This window comes from Chlorocebus sabaeus, chromosome 9 (genome assembly GCF_047675955.1).
Source record: "Chlorocebus sabaeus isolate Y175 chromosome 9, mChlSab1.0.hap1, whole genome shotgun sequence".
Classification (NCBI taxonomy): Eukaryota; Metazoa; Chordata; class Mammalia; order Primates; family Cercopithecidae; genus Chlorocebus; species Chlorocebus sabaeus.
The window spans coordinates 78,917,273-78,937,985 of NC_132912.1; the positions used below are offsets into that span (position 1 = coordinate 78,917,273).

The 20,713-nt window shown below is 35.4% G+C and overlaps 1 protein-coding gene across 3 annotated transcripts in view; it reads right to left on the reverse strand.

The window, feature by feature from the left end:
* Nucleotides 1-20,713, reverse strand: part of CABCOCO1 (ciliary associated calcium binding coiled-coil 1) — a 104,644-nt gene that overhangs the window by 78,109 nt on the left and 5,822 nt on the right. For all 3 annotated transcript variants that reach the window (XM_007963336.3, XM_007963337.3, XM_038009186.2), the window contains exons 2-4: nt 17,112-17,215; nt 9,093-9,262; nt 3,656-3,800 (exon numbers count right to left, since the gene is read on the reverse strand). In XM_007963336.3, the coding sequence (XP_007961527.1) occupies nt 3,656-3,800; nt 9,093-9,262; nt 17,112-17,215 (419 nt within the window). The remainder of the gene's footprint in view (nt 1-3,655; nt 3,801-9,092; nt 9,263-17,111; nt 17,216-20,713) is intronic.

Genomic DNA, 20,713 nt, shown 5'->3' on the forward strand with positions numbered 1-20,713 from the left:
TGCATTATTAAGAGTTAAAAATTTCCTGAAGGGCTGACTTCTAATATCCTGTTTGTGATAATATTTGAATTTTTCTAGTTCTCTTCCTGCTGGTTGAGAAAATTAATAGACTCATAATACAGCAAAATGCCCAAGAACAAAAAATTGTCTTAGTGGTTTCTCTCTCACTCTGGTGCCTTTTGCTATTTAAGGAAATTGATTTTAATATAACTGAGAAATTAACATTTGCAAAATGTAGCTACAGAGCATGTATAATAATGGCTTCTCCTGGATGTTGTAATGGATCAAAGTTTCAATTCATTTGAAATCAATGAAGAAATCCTCAGGCAGCTGAGTCTCTCTGAGTTATATTAGCAGTTGATCTCACTAGTAACACAATCCATTAAAAAGTGATGGGTGTGCAGACTCTGTCATGGTATTTTTTGGGGAAAAAAACCTCTTGTACATTCAAATTACTCATCAATATTCAGAAAAGTAACTTAGCTTTTGACATTACTTTGATTTGTTGGCTAGAAAAATACATCAAGATTAGTGAAGTCTGATAATTCAATGACACAAAATAAATTCAAACTCTCCCTAACTTACACTGGTTATCTAGAGAAAGCCTTAAGGTCAAAAATATTACACTGGCAACAACCGATTTTAAGTAGAAAAATTAAAGACTATAGAGTATTTTGGAAACAGCTTGGCTTCCTCTCAGTGAACCAGCATAAAATTTCCCTTTCTCTATCTTGTGTCACACAAAGAATTTAGTTCATAGATCTTCCTTCCTGAAATTTCATAGTCTTTCAGACTTATTCTTTTCACTGCATATAGGAATTAGGTTGTCCCATGCCAAGAGGGAAGGAAATCCACTTCTTAACGCTGAAAATAAAATGCGTGATTTGGATGTGGTGGTCAAAGGTGCAGACTTGGGGGCAAGGCCAGGACTTGTCCAGATTTACCAGGAGCGATTAGGTAGTGCTGTATGGGAATAAAGTGACACTTCAACTGTGATAATGCATTTTCTTCCTCTTCTGACTGACTCAACCTCCTAGATTATTTTGTCAAACATTTAGTCTTAGTTCTAAATTGAAGAGAGATGAAGTGAAAATAATTCAAGATGTCTGGCTCGATGCCTGGAAGTGCAATACCCTGTGGTTTACAGAGCGGCAGGGTCGATTTTCTTATTTTGGGTACCTGCCTCTTATATTGAGTGTACACCTGAGATTACTATCACCTAATTCCCATAAATAGGTAGAATCCACAATGACAGACGTGTACTTGGGCCATATATATGTAAATGATGTTTTATACTAAAAAGCTGCATAAGTATTTATATTTGTATACATTATACAATACATTGTACAAATGTAAAACTAAATTTGTACAGCTAGATTTGCCAGTACTTACAGTCATGTAGGGGAGGAAATTTGGCATTAGTTTTTTTCAAATCACAGACACATGACAGAGTGTGTTAAGGGCATCAAATGAAATTTCAATTTTATTGTCAGTTAAGTTTCATGTGCTATAGGTCATGTTCTAAAAACTGCTCTACCTAAATTGACTAGGGCTTTTAGTGGTTGGGTAAACTTAGTATGGGGTTAAATTCAAGCACTTATACTTTTGAAAACTGGGTAGCCTTCATATTTATAACATTGCTTTGTAGTAATCAAAATGAAAAATATCATATGATTTCGTTGTTATTAAACTGCTTTTTTCCTTCAACTTTTCACTTTGAGAGTACATGTGCAGGATGTGTAGGTTTAAATGGGTGCCATAGTGGTTTGCTGCAGAGATCAACCTATCACTTAGGTATTAAGCCCAGCATCTATTAGTTTTTCTTCTTGATGCTGCCCCTCCTCCCAGTCCCCGCTAAACTCTCATTTGTGGACTTTTGAGGGATTCTCAACAGGTGTTGTAGAAAAGCATATTTTCTTTTACACAACTTCAGAATCAATTCCAGATATCCTACTAACTGATATTTTATAGTTCTGTAATAGGGATATTTAAATTGCATAATTTCTTTGAAATAACAATACGAAGACTTAACAGCATCAACAATTGTTGTGATTTACTTTGACTAATTTCTTAAATACTACTTTTCGTTTTATTTTTAGTGAAGTAATAATATTAGGGATTTATAATATGCGAAATTACCCTGGTTAGGATCTAAAGGTGACATCCTCTCTTAACTTAATTGTTTTCTGAAGGACAATGTCAAGAAATATGTCAACGAACATTTGCCCAGAGAGACAAGATGAAGGGGAAAAGAGCTGCCATCCTTTACCTTCTAGAAGGTGTCATTATAGCATGGGTTTTGTGGCCCCGGTTAACTATCAGTCCCTGTGCCCATTAGAAACTTCCTGGGCTAGCTCAGTTTTAAAAATGTGTTCTGCAAGAGAAACTGGGATTGTTCAAATAGAGAAGGAAAAGAAGGATGCTAACACAATGTGCAAAGTAGAATTCCTCTTGCCCAGTGATTCCCAAACCCTGACGGGTAGAAAGACCTTCAGGAATAATTGGCTATCCTCCAATTCTGGATTGCCATCATCTCCCCCAACACAAGGACCTTGCCTTACTTTAATTGATATGAAAACTACTTTGGCTTTTACTGAGAGATACCCCTTAGGAGCTATGTTTTAATATTAAGAAACCACATTATATCAAATGCTATTACGTAAAAACCATATTATATCATATGACATTATTAATTCATGCCAGAAACCAATATATAAACTTTATCGTATTAAACACGCTAGTATTTAAAAAGCTTTCTAGATTTCAGCTAGAATCCTTGCCAAGCAAATCATGAGCATGTCTAGGATATCAGTCAGCACTCTTATTTTAGAATTTTAAATTTTAAAGTTGAAAAACACTGGAGTATATAGTATAAGAGGAACAAAAATATTATGCAGAAGCTTTCAGCTTGACAAAAGATTTTAACCTACTCTTGTTTGAATATTTGCAAACTCTAAAAATGTCCCTTTAGAGAGATGCACAACTCTGCTGGAGACCTTGTGACAGATGATATAAAAAGACAAATCTCTTAGTTCACCAATGAAGAATCACTGTAATAAAAATACCCTTCCTTCCATCATTTTCTAAGCAGTAAGAAAGACTTAATGAGTTTAATTGGTCAATATTACAAGATATTTCAGGGGATGTAATAAATTTGAGGAAGTATATTCATACATCTCTTCAATTTCTAATACAAAGCATTCAAAATAAATATTTAAATAGCAATGAATGTTGCTCTTCAAAATGTAGAATCAGGTAGTTGGAAAGATCAACTACCTAAAATGTAGAGTCTATTGTAATTGCATCTGATTAATCTGAATCATCCTATTAATAAATATTAATTAGAGATGCAAAGAAAATGGAAATTCTTAATTTATTTTAATTCTAGATGAAATTATACTTATCAAACGCAAACCTTTTTTTCTGGGAATGCAAAGTTAGCCAAACTATTCACTGTTCTGACTTTTGGTTATTAGATGAAAGATTTGAACACCTAATTTAAAGAAGATTTAATTACCTAATTATTGGTTGGGCTAATTACAGCATAAATTCTGTAAATATCTGAATTTGCCAAAAACTGAATTACTTTTTACTTAACAGACATTTTTCAGAAGATGTGAAATGAAAAATAAATGTTACTGAAAAGAATCCATACCTGATTTTTAAGTAATCAATGATAGCATTGGCTTGTTTTACATCAAAGATATTCCAGTCCTCACTTTTTTGTGAATGTGTTGGTCCTATTTCAGCCATAACTTCTCCAAGCCATTTTATGCTGTCCTCTAAGGACATACGTAGTGCTGAAATAAAATCCAGAGAGATCTTAAGTATTATTTTGATGGATGTTTTCAGAATAAGATAATCTAAGATGTTTTTAATGTGCCAAAATTTACTTTGTTAAGTATTTGTGAGGATAAATGGTAAAACTCTTGTTTCTTCTTAATAAATTAATACATTTTATGCAAAAGAATAGCAGCTGGCTGGACACGGTGGCTGAAGTCTGTAATCCCAGCACTTTGGGAGGCCAAGGTAGGTGGATCACTTGAGCCCATGAGTTAGAGTCCAGCCAGGGCAACATGGCGAAATCCGTCTCTTCAAAAATTCCAAAAATTAGCCAGGCACGGTGGCACATGCCTGTGGTCCCAGCTACTTGGGGGGCTGAGGTGGGAGGATGGCTTAAGCCTGGGCGGCAGAGGTTGCAGTGAACTGGGATGGTGCCACAGCACTCCAGCATGGGTGACAGAGTGAGACTCTGTCTCAGGAATAGCAACTGACCCTGCCCCAACATTTGTGAATTACTATAATGCTACACAATTGTCTGTAGAGTTTATGATTCCATTTTAGGATTAAAAAAAAAAGAAAAAAGTTCAAATTGTACTTTAAAATCTTTAAAATGAAAAGGGTTTGTTTTTTCTTTTTTCTACAATCTTAGAATAAAAGCATGAAAACTACAAAAAAAGATGTTTGACAGCTGGTGAGGAATGGAAGACTTAGATGGGAGGTTCAGTTACCAGACAGCAGAACTGAACTTAGAGCTGAAAATGTAAATGAATGGAGTCAATCAACACCGGGCTTTAGCCAATTGTTTCCATGTGTAAATCTGGGTCTGAAGATTTTCAATGGAAGTCAGAAATATGGATTTTTATGTAAAACATCGAGTTGTTTTTTTTTTCTTTTCCACAGCCACATGTAACAGCTAACTCATGTAAGCTGTTTCTCAAATGTCTGCCCCGTGGTGCTGGTGAGAGCCGGATGAAAATGCACAGAGTGACACAACCTGGCCACCACCACCAGAAGTAAACAGCTCAGTGATTCTCGTCTTCTCTCACAGCTACACACCAGTGCAAACAAACACCCGAAACTGTCTTGTGTGGCATTTGTCCAGTTGAAAAAGAACACCTTAGACTTAACTTTTAAAGTGTCTGTAATAAAAACATAAACTTCCATTTTCTTTTTTCATTTGGTTCCGTTATGCTCAGTGTTACCTGTGACAGATAAAATATTATTTACAACCCCCACACACACTATCCACCCTTCCCCGGGAAGATGGAGTCAGGTAAGTGGACTGGCCAGATTGTCCTATGTTTGCGGAAAAGCGATGGGTATGTGGACATAAAACCGAGGATGCTGGAGGTGGAGAGTAGAAAGACACTAAAGCCAGGCTGGACTGGCCGCCCGGGGGAGGTGAATGTCAGCGGGGAGCCTGAATGTGGGATCTGCAGGAATTGTGCTGCTCAGTGTGGACCCCACCAACCAAATCCCTGTCTCTCTCTCTGAAGTCATCAGTCAACATTACACTTGTTGTAATGGAGTTGATTTGGAAGGGAGGGGGTGGAGATTAAAAGAAGTTACGAGAACATAGGCTGATTGCTGGACCAGGTATTTCTGGATTACGCAGCTGCTCTTTCCCACTGGGGTGTAAGTGCTCTACCCTAAATACCAAAATTACTAATAAGGTGAAAGGAAAGTAATTAAAAATATTAGGAAGACACTATAAACATGAACTTGTAATTTGTTTAGTATAGCTTCTTTTCCACTTACAGGAATTAGAAAGAAGCATAAAAACTATATACAACAATTAAAATCTGGTTTAATGAATTACAATTGGTTCATTTCCCATTGCCTCCCTCCAGATCATCTTTTATGTATGTCAGATACAGTGAATTATTTCTGGATAACTAGGTTTTCCTATATCATTCTAAGTGGAATTCAATTATTATTGTATATTTCTCTCTCCATGATAAACTTCTTTTGATAATAGTGGAAGTAGCTTCAGAAATGAAAAATCTGTTGGATAAAAGCAATTCATAAATAAATGGAAAATCTGAATCATTTTTATTAATAAAATGATATTAATTAGAGATGCAGAGAAAAGAGAAATTCTAAGATAATTGATTATAATTCTAGATGAAATTATACTTATCAAACAAAAATACATTTATATGACTATTTCCTTCTGAAAATAGTTGAATCTTTAAAACTGTTTTTCTATGTCTAATGTCTTTCTGTAGATAATTGCTTTAAAAATTAGGGAAGTTATAATTTCATTTATCGAACTGAAATATTTGCTCTTTTAAAAATCACATTTAGTGATGTGATTAAAATATAAAAGATTAAACCACTCAAATAGCAAAAGCTTCTAGAAACAAAATGTATTCTTGAAAATTTAGAGTAATGAAAGAACATACCAGACTTAAAATTAATTGGAAAATGTAGGATGATACCTCATAACTGACCTTTACTGTTAGTAGTTAGGTGACCTGAGTCTCTTTTTATTTATTTATTTATTTTTGGAGACAGGGTCTTGCTGTGTTGCCCAGACTGGAATGCAATGATGCAATCATGGGTCACTGCAGCCTCTGCCTCCTGAGCTCAAGCGATTCTCCCACTTCAGCATCCCAAGTAGCTGAGACCACAGACATGGGCCACCATACCCGGTTAATTTTTCAGTCTTTTTTTAGATATGGGGTTTCTCCATGTTGCTCAGGCTGGTCTTGGACTCCTGGCCTCAAATGCCTCTCTTGCCTTGGCCTCCTAAAGTGCTGGGATTACAGGCATGAGCCACTACATCTGGCCTCATTTCCTTTCTATGTAAAATGAGAATACTGCAATACCTGTTTTCAAAATTATAGTGCCGTTGTGAGGATTAAATAAGAAATTCATGGCCAGGCGCAGTGGCTAACGCCTGTAATCCTAGCACTTTGGGAGGCCAAAGTGGGCAGATCACCTGAGCTCAGGAGTTCGAGACCAGCCAGGCCAACATGGTGAAACCCCGTCTCTACTAAAAATACAAAAATTAGCTGGGCGTGGTAGCACGTGCCTGTAATCCCAGCTACTTGGGAGGCTGAGGCAAGAGAATTGCTTGAACCCAGGAGGCAGAGGTTGCAGCGAGCAAAGATCATGCCACTGTACTCCAGCCTGGCCAGGCGACAGAGCTAGATTCTGTCTCAAAAAAAAAAAGTTCATATGGAACTCCTGGTACTATTACATGTGTATAGTGCTTTCTAGATTTAGCCCGAAGCCAGCACATTTGATGTAGTATTTAAGAGGATGGGCCCTCACTTGCTAGTGTAGACCCTGTGTGACCTTAAGGAGTCACTGAACCCCTCTGACTCTTACCAATTTCTCTCATAAGGTGGCATGTGAATTAAATAAGACAATATTTTTAAAGCAATCGACACTGTGACTGGCACAAGTTAATCTACATAAATGTTACCTGAATTTGCCGTTCCTATTGAGGAGAAAACCAATTTAGCATCATAAGAACTAAAAAATATTCTACAGTTACTTGCAAACATTCACATCATACAGAGGGGAGTCCATCTAGGCCTATGGACCTGGCTGGAGGCCCAATATCCAGTCTATCCAATACTTTACAGTGGGAACGTCGAATCTTTTAGGTTCCCTGGGCCACATTGGAAGAAGAAGAATCGCCCTGGGCCACACATAAAATGCATTAGCACTAACAATAGCTGATGAGCATAAAAAAAATCACAAGGGAAATCCCGTAATGTTTTAAGACACTTTACGAACGTGTGTTGGGCCGCATTCAAAGCCGTCCTGGGCCACATGCAGCTTGCGGGCCATGGGTTGGATAAACTTGCTCTACAGCTTATGTTCAGTCAGGTCCTAGAAAAACCAGACCTCACAATATATACTGTTAAGACGAGTCTCCAAATTCTGTGTCCCATATTTTTTAGCTTGATCCAATTTGATTCCAGATGGGTTGACTGTAGAATGCCTGGTAAATATGCAGCCAAGTTTGAGACAAGGATCGATCAGAGACTGAGCTAGCATGAAATGGAATTCCCACACTGGACAGAGTACACCCCTGCCAGAGGCCCAGAGTGTGCGCTTTTGGGCTTTTTCTATTATGACGTTGCTGAATGGGAGTGGTGGCTATGTGCTCAGGACTCTACTGCTACCTAGTTGAAGTGTAAACATACTTTACCTTTTTCCTTGGCACATTTGGCTAAAATTACATTCTTTCCTAATGATGACTATAACTTTGTTCAGTTTAAAAGTGTGGAGGGATTTTTTTTTTTTTTTTTTCCCTGCCAGAAGGTAAAACTAGATTCCTTGCTTTTTTTCTGGTTAGGTTCTACATATGTACTTTCTTTCTCATGGTTTATGAGGAGCTGGAGGGATCCTGCTCAGATTTTAGAAATTCATTTTTGCAGTAATATCAACAATATAAAGTTTCATCTAGAAAAAAATGTTATTGAGTCAGTTACAAGTTACGGGAAAAGATTAAAAAAGAAATATGTTCTCAAATTTGGGATGTGAGGTCCATGAAAATTTTTACTTTCCTTTATTCTATTTCTAGTGTATGAATACTCAGCTCAGAAGTTGCCAAAACTTAGGACTGTCCATGTTACATATTCTCTTTTAAAATTTAATTTTTGCATAAGTGATGTATTCATATTTCAAAAATACAAACGAAGAAATCTTATGAAAAGACTTCCTCCAATATCTGTTGCCCACATGCCCGGTTCTTACTACCATTCACCCCAGGGAATATCTATTATTAGTTTTTTTCTGTATCTTCCAGCATTTCTTTGTGTACACACAAATAAAAATATGGATAGATTCTTATTTTTGCCTCTTTTATAAATGAAAGCATGTAGTTCTGCACCTTGCTTTACTTAATAACTATATATTGCTTCCCATATAGTACACAGAAAGCTTCTTCATTTTTTCCTTTTTATAACTTCCTAGTATTCTATTCTAGAGATGGCTAATCATTACTGATAAACTTTTAATTTCAGTGTAGTTTTAAATTTACGGAAAGGTTACAAGAATATAACAGAGTCCTCAGATATTTAGAGGGTGAATGACACTGATACAACTTTAAAATGAAATTAACATATCTTTGGCAAATTGACTATTAAGAAAACTGTAACCTTTGTTAAGTATTACTTGAGGTTTTATAACTCAATGGAGATATGAACTATATATTTGCTATACTCAGGAAAAACCTTTATTTTTCATTAAAGAAATTACAATAAAATCTGTAACTTTTGCTTAAGAACCTCAATTTAGATGGTAAACTGAATTTGTTTTACTTAAAAAAAGAAAAATAATGTACTTACTTTTAAGATTTTGAAGTAACATAGCTAGTAAAGTCATAAATTTTGAATACTGAATAATAGAAAAATCCATTCCTCTAGCCCACAAAAATCCAGATACATAATAATCTAGTAGAATGGCATCCTTTAAACAAGTTTCAAGGTTTTTGAAATTCAAAAATGTTCCCAGTTTTCTGTAAAATAAAAGAAAAATCCACACAGTAAGTCAGATTAGATATAGAACCATTTCTTTTCCTAAGTTTTGAAAACAGGTCTTTTTCTTTAATGAAAATTCTATAATGCCCATAATCTGAAAATATTCAGTTACATCAAACTTCATAAAACCAAAATGACATTCAAAAAAGAAATAGAGAGAGACAGAACGAGGAGGGGGGAGCAAACTCTATTTTTGGTCTCCTTCCTCTTCCTCTTTATTTTCTGGTTCTCCTCAGTCTTCCCCCTTCCCTTTCTTTCTTCCTTGTGTATGTATAGCAATTTTACTAGTATGTTTTTCTCTGAAATTCAATGTCTTTTTGCATTTATAAAATTAAGTTTCTTTTATTTCTGAAAATGTTCTGGAACTAAATTGTTAAATATTATGATATATATACATATATATACACATACACATACACACACACACATATATATACACATTTTTTTTTTTTTTTTTTTTAAGGCAGGGCCTTGCTCCATCGGCCAGGCTAAGTGCAGTTGTGTGATCTTGGCTCACTGCAACTGCTGCCTCTCCAGTCCAAGCGATTCTCCTGCCTCCGCCTCCAGAGTAACTGGAATTACAGGTGCCCACCACTGCGCCCGACTAATTTTTTTGTATTTTTAGTAGAGAGGGGGTTTCACCATGTTGGCAAGGCTGGTCTTGAACTCCTGATCTCAAGTGATCTGCCCACCTTAGCCTTTCAAAGTGCTGGGATTACAGGCGTAAACCACTGCACCCAATTCATTCTGCTATATTTTAAAAAGAATTCCAATTATGTATATTTTAGTCATTTTTTTCTAGAGTTATAATTTTCTCCTCAACCTTAAAAATTTTTCAAGTCTATTTTGTTTTCATTTTGGATACTTTTCTCATTACCGTCTTCTATGTGCCTTAGTCTGTTTTCAACAGTGTTATTTCTTCTGTGGGTGGCTCTAAATTTCCCCCCAAACTCTGCAAGATCTTTCCTTTTCTACTCTTTCTTAAAAGCAAGTTTTATAATTTTTTATTTCTTTATCTCTTCCTTGAGCTTTTTTATCTCTGTTGTATGCTTTTTGTAATTGCTTCATATGTTTTAAAATTCATGATAAAATAGTTGATTATATTTTTTGTCTGCTCACGGATGTATCTTTCTGGTGTGTTTGATTTGCTATTTCTCTTTCCTGTTCCTCTTCTATTTTTTCTTGCAGTGTCCTGGAATGCATATTCTTTGTTTACACCTTATCTTTGGATGAAGTGAGGTTTTGTCCTTGAATACCTACTTTTGGGAAGTACACTGGAGGTGGAGACCTGGCCAAGTTACAAACTAGTAGGCATTTTCTGTATGAAGTAACTTTGTGTCAATTATTCCAGCACTTGTTATGTTTTTTAATTGGTAAGGAAAAAGAAAGAAAAGAACGGATAGGCTCTCTTTATTATCATATAAACAGTCAATTTCCTGTGCTACAGAAAGAATCTGCTCCAAGCCTGCACACCCTGGTCCTGCTATTGCAGACAAGCGTTCCTGGAATGGTACTTTAGGGTTTCTCCTCCTGGGAGATTAGCAGATAGATAGGTAGATAGATATAGATATAGATACAGATATAGATATAGCTATTAGCTCATTCTAAGCTCTGTGACTATGAGCATCCTTCCTTATATTTTCTCCTGCACTTCTGGTTGATCTGTAATGACAGTAGCCATCATCTTTATATTTTGTGGTTTGGACCATTAGCATTCTCTTGGTTTTGACAAAGATGAAGGTGGTATTTCCTTGTTGTTTTTATGTGATTTTGAGGGGGTAATATGTGTGTGACAACTTTTTACTGCCGTCTCCAAAAATGGAAGTCCTTATTATTCTTAACATCAAAATAAATGATATAATCAGATTAATAAATACAGCAAGATTAGACAAGTTTGGGAACAAATAAAGCTGATGTCGATATGGGTCTATTTCTTCAACATCCATTTCATCTATGGTGGTGTCAGGGTAGACCTCAAACCCAAAAGCGAGTTCTGATTATTCTAAGCTAATCACGGTAATTTCACCCCTTGCCTTAATGCCATTTGGTATTTGGCATGTCTCAATAATAATTGTTGTTCTATGATGGGCACACTCCTAAATTATTCTAAATAATTCATAACAGAGGATGAAGTTTCTTTTTTTTCTGTTGAATAAAAATAAAAAAGAGCAAATAAGTGGCTTTAGTTGCTACTACCAGTTATCTTGTAACCCTAAGAAAAATGGGTTCTAAGATTAAGCCTCATTTCTCGATGATACTATTTAGACCTTGACTCAATTAACTTTAAAGTTAATCTATCTCTGAATTTCCTGTTATGTCATACATATGTACATATACGTATATATGTGAACATTGTATATTTTTAATTTTTAGGTCAATAAGGTCAGTTTTTTATATTGCATGTCACTATGCACTTTGATACATTTTTTCAGGCATTCGACTCAAATGGCAGATATAGACATCCTGATGATGCTGGTGGTAGGTCTATTAGCCAGGGATCTTTAATTTGCACTGGACATTACTTGGCAAGGTTTATTTCTCAATGTTTAATGTACAGTATCATTTACTCTTAAGTGAAAGTCAGTATGAAAACTTCCACAATAGTGAAAACTTGTGGTATTGCTATGAGATAAATAAGTAGGCCAGTGGAATATGTAGAAAGTCCAGAAACAGACCCAATACATGTGGGAGCCTGGTATATGGCAGAGGTATTATTTCAAATCAGTAGAGGAAGTATAAATTCTTCAAAAATGCTGTTGAGAGAATTGGTTATCCAAATGGAAAATAAAATAAAATATCATCCCATACAATACTTTAAAATAAAATCCAGGTGGGTTAAAGATTTAAATGGCAATAGCAAAAATTACAAACTTTTAATAAAAAAATATATTACTGACATTTGGATAGGCCAAAATTTCTTAAAAGTGACACCAAAAAATACAAACCATAAAGAAAAAGACTAATAAGTTGGTCCTTGTTAAACAAACGAAACACTTCTAGGGAACCAGAGACAATCTAACTACATTGAAAAGACAAGCTGCAGACAGGGAAAAAAATTGTAATGAACATAAAAGGATTAGTATTCAGTAAGGAAGGAGAAGTAGGAAGCCTTCATATATTCTTAAGTCTTATCAGTAGGAGAGAGGTCTAAATACAGTTAATAATAGATCAGAAGTATGTATTCCCAAATTGGCTTTGATGTCCTCCATTGGTTAAGAATCTAAAGTAAAGAGAAATGATCAATTAAGATCTTTCCAAAACTCCAATTATCTTTTGCAATAAACTCCTAAAATTGGGACTGCTGAATTATATTGGCCATGGTGAGATATGCTGCTAACCTTCCCTCCAGAAAGACAGTGCCAAATAGGTCTTTCATCAAGACCACACAGAAAAGTCCCCTTCTCTATACTCCAATCTAGTTTGGATTTTGTCCATAATCTACTAATCTAATCTAATAGAAAAGATTACTTTTTTCTTTTTTCTTTTTTTTTTTGGAGACGGAATCTCGCTCTGTCACCCAGGCCAGAGTGCAGTGGCGCGATCTTGGCTCAACTGCAAGCTCTGCCTCCCGGGTTCACGCCATTCTTTAGCTTCAGCCTTCCGAGTAGCTGGGACTACAGGCACCTGCCACCATGCCCAGCTAATTTTTTTTGTATCTTTAGTAGAGACGGGGTTTCACCATGTTAGCCAGGATGGTCTCGATCTCCTGACCTCGTGATCTGCCCGCCTAGGCCTCCCAAAGTGCTGGGATTACAGGCGTAAGCCACCACGCCTGGCCAAAGATTACAATCTTATGTATTTCTTTGCTTATTTACTAGACTGGATTTCTTTTTAATGTCCTCTATTGGTTACTTTTTCTTATAAGTTTATAAAAGTTTTTTGCATACTTAGGGATATTAACCCTTTAGATTTATGATACAAGTTTTTAAAAGCATTTTGTTATGAGCCATTTCTTAAAGCAATTTTCTTGTGATTTTATGATTTTTGTAACACTAATCCTGAAGTATTTGCAATCACTCGCTTTCAATGTAAAATAGCATTACTGTAAATAGGGGTCATCTGCTTCAATTCGGTTTTATTTTGGTGAGAAAAGGAAATTCAATTACCTTTTTTCTCATGTGCTTGCCTATTTTTGTTGACAAGTTCTCGAATAACTATTTCAGTCTATTATTATCATATTGGATTTTATTTTAATTTTAAATGACCCGTACTTACTACCAGGCTTCTTATATCACAATTTCTCATTGGCAGTTTTGTTGTTTAAAATTCACAATTTATCTTTCAGCTGGGTTATGAAGTAAATTTTTCAATAAGACCACAGGAATACTGTATTTTCTGAGTTGTTCTAAATATTGCAATGTCTTGTTGCCCCTATAACTAAACATCAGACGAAATTAGTATTTTATTTTGCAATCATACTCTTTTGACTTCCTAAATTTTGGTTACTTGTTGCACCACTGATTTTTGCAGACTAACCTTGCTAAGGAAAAGTCTGAGGCCTGTTATTTTCCTCTTTAGGTGACTTGCTTTAAATTTATCCCACAAAAAGGCAATACATGAGGTTTTATTCTACTAAAATATTAAAATGAAAGCTTTTATAAAGTGTAGATTATTTTTTTCTGATTGACTATGTTGAATGTATATTCTAACTTCTTCAAATGATTGCTTTAATCTACACTTTATGTAAGTTTTCTTAAATTTGTCTTTCATGTTACTGACTTGATTTTCGGCAAGGTAAGTTCTACATTGGTTTTACTCTTAGCCTTAGTTTCTTGCCTTAGTTCTAAAAGCTACTTGTTTATAAATTTTACCTTGTTTTTTAGTTTTTGGTCTCTTGTTTTGTGAAACTGATGCCCTCTTTAATTATTAGCTTTAACCTAACATTTTCTTCTGTTTCTAGCAGTTAGTTTTCCTTCTAAGTGTACTCATCATCTGCCATCTGCACACTATGTATTTTTAATTAAGTATTTACCCTGAATATTTGCATATGTTCTTTGCTTTTTATTTTTACTTTTCAATGTTTAGCAGTGTTTGAATGACAGTAACTACTTGCCAAAGAATATTTTGGTGAAATCTCTTTGACCTTTTTCACTTTTGCTGTCCCCGACACTCTCTCCACCACTTTCCCTAATACCATCTGTCTCTTCCCTTTTAACTTGAACCACAGGGCTAAGGATTTATCATTTCCATTCTTTGCTCAGTCATTTCACTCCAAAGATTATGTAGGGAGGCATTTGGAGCAAGATACTGCTACAGTTTGAATGCACAGTTTCCAGTATTTTACTGGCAAATATGTAAACTTTTTCTCTGGGAATAAGGGGAACTGGAACCGGGGAGAGGGGAGAGATGGCTACAGCTGTAACATGAGAGAATGTAGGGAAAGAGAAAGATGATTCACTGTGTTTTAGGAAGTTTGGTATAGTGATGATGGGTGATATACCTATCTATTTTGTCTCACCGAGAATTTGGGTAAAAATGTTACATTATTCTTGCATGTTCTTGACAATGGGGTGCATTTTAATTCTTAAATATGACATGCAGAAATAAGCCTCAAGGCAAGAGCTAAATAGCTCATGGAGGCCCAGTTACCGAAAGGTTATTAAAGATGTCTCAGTGTTATTTTTGTGTTTATACAGTTACTTTCATTTTAGTCCTTATTCTTTTTTAAAAAGATTGAGATGGATCCACAAATAAAGTCAAGGTTACATTAAAATATTTATGATGGATAGCAGCTAAGGGATCATGAGAGATGTACCCAGACATTTAACTGCTTACAGTGAATTTCAGAAATATGTTTTAATGATACTTTAATGTTTCATTTGGTTGGCTGCTTTCATGGAGAGCAATTTTTAATTTTAAGAGGTAGGGAAATGTGCTGATTTCTTCTAACTTATTTAAATAGGCTTATAACTTTGTAGACTCTATGATTTTCACATACTTCTGTCACTTGGTGATAGGATATTTAAACTATATTTCTGTCATTTTGAAAAGCATATAACCCCCATTTATAATAATGCTATTTTAAATTGAAAGTGAGTGACAGATTGCAAATATTTCAGGATTACTATTACAAAAATCATGTAAAAAATCTCAAGAAAATTGTTTTACAAAGAAATGGCTCCTAACATAATACTGATGTTATTTATCCAAAGATGATGTCTTAAAATTTGAGGTCACTTCAGGTGATTTCTACATTAATGAGACAGTCTGAAAAGGTCAACCTGCTATTGAACCTGGCTGTTTTTATATTGCTAACTTCTGCAACACCTTCTGTATCATTTACTGTATCCTAGGCCTTACCCCCTAAAGATTAAAAATATGTTCAGAATTTAGATTTTCAACAACAAAGAGAGCCTATAATTAAAAAAAAATCATCACACAAAGTATGATACATGGCAAAATTTACAACGTGGGAAGAAATAATTCTAAAAAGCACTTATTTGCAATATCTTTTATGTAATATTAATTGTATTTAATATAATATCTTTTACTTGACATTTAATATAAATACATTACGAACTGTATAAAATGTGTGCGATTTGCATTGTGCTATTTTGCCCAGTATCAAATACCTATTGTTTTGCATTGCAATGATCAATAACATTTGGGGTTACCTGGAAAAGTAATAACAACATTTTACGTAAAGACATGATCAGTGGTATCATGGATCAATTCTTACATTAAGAATCAGAATTCCTAATAAACCTTAATTTCTATAAAAATGGTAAAAATCATCAGAAGATACTTGCTTAAAAATCTGTGCAATTTTAAATTCACTCATGCTTGTAGAGATGCAGATAGTAAGCGGTATGGCTGATCACAGATCATCAATTTCCAGCAGAGGTTGCCAGCGCTGGAGCTGAGAGTTCGGGAAAAGCCCTGTCAGTATTATTCACCCGTTCTTGATAAACCTTCCCTTCTCGGATTTTTCTTCCAGCCAGGACATGTGTCATATTCCCTTCTCAGTAGCAAGTCATCCTCATGCTATAACATTTGTAAGATTTGTCAGTGATAACCACTGACAGAGTCATTTTCTATTTGTCCGTTATAGTCCACAACACCCTGCTTGTGTCCCAAGGACTGGCCTGCAGAGACCTGATACCAGGATGCTAGTGCATGACATCATCCCCACTCTCCACACATGATGGCCAATTAGGCTTCCATTCTAAATTAGGATCATTTTTTAAATGGGTGATTACTAAAAATACCTTTTAGGATATTATGTTGTTGGATAGATCTGACAAAAGTTCTAAATAGATGATCTACTATAGAAATAAATGGCCTAAAGAGTGAGATGTACACATATTGGAATTGCTGACTATAAATTCCATCGTATTCACATTTTTAAGTAACATGTACTCAGAGTACTTAGTATAGCATTATTTCTGATGAAAATCACAGGTGGATGGCAAATACTCAAGATTTCCAAAAAAATAAAGTGTATTGGCCATTATCATTACAGAAAACACAACTTACTTTTCTTACAACGAGGGAGAACATCCTTTAAGTTAATGTGCATACTGACAGTTTTATGAATGAAAGAGAAAAGAAGACGACATATGCTAGAGCTTGCTTTTATCAACAAACCTCTGCTCTTGGTAAGTATTAGTAAGCTGGTTTGCAATACATTTTCTTTATAAAGGAGACTGTTGAGTAGTGCAAAAAGTCAGTTATTTGAGAATTTTTGTGTTTCGGAGTCCAGATCTATTTCAGCGCATAATATCATAACAAATATTTTGAAGAAATCTTAAATATGTAATCACAATGGTTTACAGATGCAAAACTCGACTGTTCTTCTACATATGATTGTAATAGTGAAGTGCTTACTCTTGAACTCCATCGACGTCCTCCGTTAACAAATCAGTGATTTGGTCAACTGAAAGAAAATCCGGAGACAGAATCTTTTCATGCTCCTGGAATTCAGTGTCTCTCTACCAAAACACAATGCGGAGTGAGTTATTGCAATTGTACATTCATATATTAAACCCAATAATATCAAAATTGGTTCTTCTTATGGTCTAGTTGCTGTCAGGACAAACATTTAAAAACAACAACCTTCGAGATGACATTTTTTCTTTTCCATATTATGCAATGGTACCTTTTACCTGAAAAGTCAAATGGCTAACAGTCAATCTGTCTTTGGGGTGTATGTACAACTGGGCGATGGTTTCCAATTCAACAAATATTTATTATCTGTACATTCTTCATTGAATCTAGGGCTTATGAGGAGGCAAATATAAACAAGAAAGATGTGCTAACCTCAAGAAGCTTAACATCTAGTGAGAGAAACAAGCCTAGGATGATGTTAAAAGAAGAAAAGAACACAAGTAAGCCATAATAAATGCAGCATTCAGTCTAAAAGAAAGGACAAGTAAAAGCAAAAGACAAAGAAACTCTACAGAGAGGAATTCCAGGAATAGGCTTTGGAGGGTTGGGTGTGGCCAATGCTCCATGTGAATGAACCAGCAACACCGAGGTTATGAAGATAGGATAGTTAGAAATGAGTTCTGTAAATATCAGCAATTCACAATGTTACCTAGGTTACATGAGGAGGACTAGTTGGACTTAGGTGGAAGTGGGCATTGGAAAGGTATGGTGGGCGATCTTAAATTTAATGATTCAACAAGTGAGTGCTCACAAAGCACAGGACATTGTGAAGGCATCATAGATATTTTAGACCCTGGCTGGTTGAACAATGGTAGTCTGAGAAGTTTGTTTCTGGTAACACAGATAATTAGCGCTCAGAACCATGAAGTTTCTAAGCAGATAAATGACAAGACAAAACTGTGCTTTAAGGAAGGGTAATCTAGTGGAGGGTGAAGGAAAGACAGGAGCAGAGGAAGAGTTAAACAAAGAGGTCATTTAAACAGGGCAGGGATGAAGCGTGGCACTGCTCTGGTCTCCTTGGCAGTGTGGATGAAAAGAAAGTGGTGAATGTAGTCATGTTATGGGGGCCTAAAAGAGGGGAGAAAGAATGGAGATTCTGAGTTTCTGAAATAGGTGAGTTGGAGAAAATGGTGGTGATACTAATAATACATACGCCACCTTTATGTGCATTAGACAAAGGTATCCTCTTTGGGTAGAGGAAGTGCTAAAAAGATTTCCCTAAGGCTGATACAGCCCTGTGTCCAAGTGTATTGCCTGTGAATAGAGTCTAGTTTTAGAGCCCACTCACCCCTCAGCCAAGTGCTTTTGTTCAGAACACAACCTGCATAACTGTACATGTTAACCTTTTTTATTTTTATTTTTTAGACGGAGTCTCGCTCTGTCGCCCAGGCTGGAGTGCAGTGGCGCAATCTCGGCTCACTGCAAGCTCCGCCTCCCGGGTTCACGCTACTCTTCTGTCTCAGTCTCCGGAGTAGCTGGGACTACAGGCGCCCACCAACACGTCCGCCTAATTTTTTTGTATTTTTAGTAGAGACGGGGTTTCACCGTGTTAGCCAGGATGGTCTCGATCTCCTGAACTCGTGATCCGGCCGCCTCAGCCTCCCAAAGCGTTGGGACTATAGGTGTGAGCCACCGCGCTCAGCCAACCCTTTTAATATGCTAGAAATAGAGTGTTGGAAGATGATGCTAATTTTTAAATAGCAAGATGATGAGTTGATTTCAGTGAGTTTAAGGTGGAATACTAATAGCGAGAAAGAAATGTTTAGAGTTTAGTTAGAAAGGCTGGAGTCACAAAGGTCAGGTTTACAGACGCTGGTTTAGGAGTCAACTGCAACTGTGACAATGGATGAGACTGCTCAAAGCCAGGGCATGCAGAGAAGAGCTGTGAAGGGGAGACGGAAGAGGAGATAGGGAAATAGAGGCCAGACAGCAGCAGCTACACAAAAATAAAAAATTATGAGACTTTGTGGGGAAAGAGGGCAAATGTTTCTCAGTTCAACAAATAGTTATTGAGTGTTCCATGCGACTGAGTTCTGATAGATAAGGGCAGCAAAAAACAAAAAAAACCAAAAAAAAAAAACCAAAAAACAAAAAAACAAAACTGCCTTGCTGTAGTTTACCAGATAACATACCAAATTCTTTTTCTTTTTTAAGAGTGGAAAAATATCAAACCTACCACTTATTGGTAATGGTAATTGGCTTAATGTTTGTAATTTAATGTTAGGTTATTGTGCTACGTTTTTATCTTTGAAAATCTAATTTAGAAATAAAATATGCTACATTATTAGCCACTTTTTTTGTAAGCTAGGGTGGGTCAATTAATCTAAACTAGGTCATATAATTAGATTATAAACTCATTAAGGAAAAAGTATTTTAGTATGCTGCATCTAGTAGGTACTCAGATACTTACAAATTGAATTAAATGCACCCCGGTTTTGTTTAGGATACTGTTTTGATCTATAATATATGGTTATATATTTGTTTAAATGATTTTGGTTATACACATTTTTATTAGTGGTAAAGTATAATCATTCCTATGGTGTCAGTCCCATTAGATTGTAAATTCCTCAGGGACAGTCATTCAATCTTTCATTTCTTTTTAGAATTCTGCAGTTCTTGATATGTCAACATAGGTTGCTAACTGACTGTCTAAATTCATCTTCATCATCTGATTACATTGTTAGATAGTGAAGCATGATGAAAAGCAGGACTTAGAGGAACTCCAGATCTCATGATAGTTTGACTACTGATTAATTTTATGACTCAAGGCAAGTCATTTGAACCTAAATTTGAATTCATATTAAATATCATTTTTATGTGTTTTAATACACACAAGATTACTGTCATATTAATAATGAATAAAGATATACATGAAAAGTGAATTATACAGACATTCAGATCAATTTATCTGATTTGAAAAATCTCTGGATAGGAGAAAAGTAGGTCACACAAGAACTATATGAAAGAGAATCCAATAATCTTAACCTTTTGGACAGTACTAATTCTAACTAAGATGCTTAATATTAGAGCCTTATTCTTTTACTAAAATTTGCAGGCTTCATATAATCATCTTTTAGGGGAGTTTGCCTCTGGGTTTTTTCTTTTGTTTTAAATTATATTCCTGGACCTATTTTAAACCAGACCGCTTTCTTGTTTGTTTATACAGTGCCTTGCATGAGAAGGATATCAGATGGCTAAAAATGTTTAATCTTTCAACACATACATTCTGCTTTGTAAAAATTAAAGATATAATAGAAAATTCATAAATAAGCTAAAATATGTGCTGTGTAATTGTGGTTTTCTCTGTAAAATTACATCTCCAACTAGGAAAATACGTAAGTTAAATGGCACTGTTAATTCATTTTACTCCACCACCTGGTGGATTTTAGGAGTCATTCCAAGAGCAATAAAACTATAAGCCTGATACTATCTGCCAGATAATGTTTTTCTCTAATTTTTTCCCCTCTCTAATGTCAACTAAACTTTTCACATTTGTATATATTTTTTCTTTCTAGAATGTAAACTTTTAGGGACATCTTTGT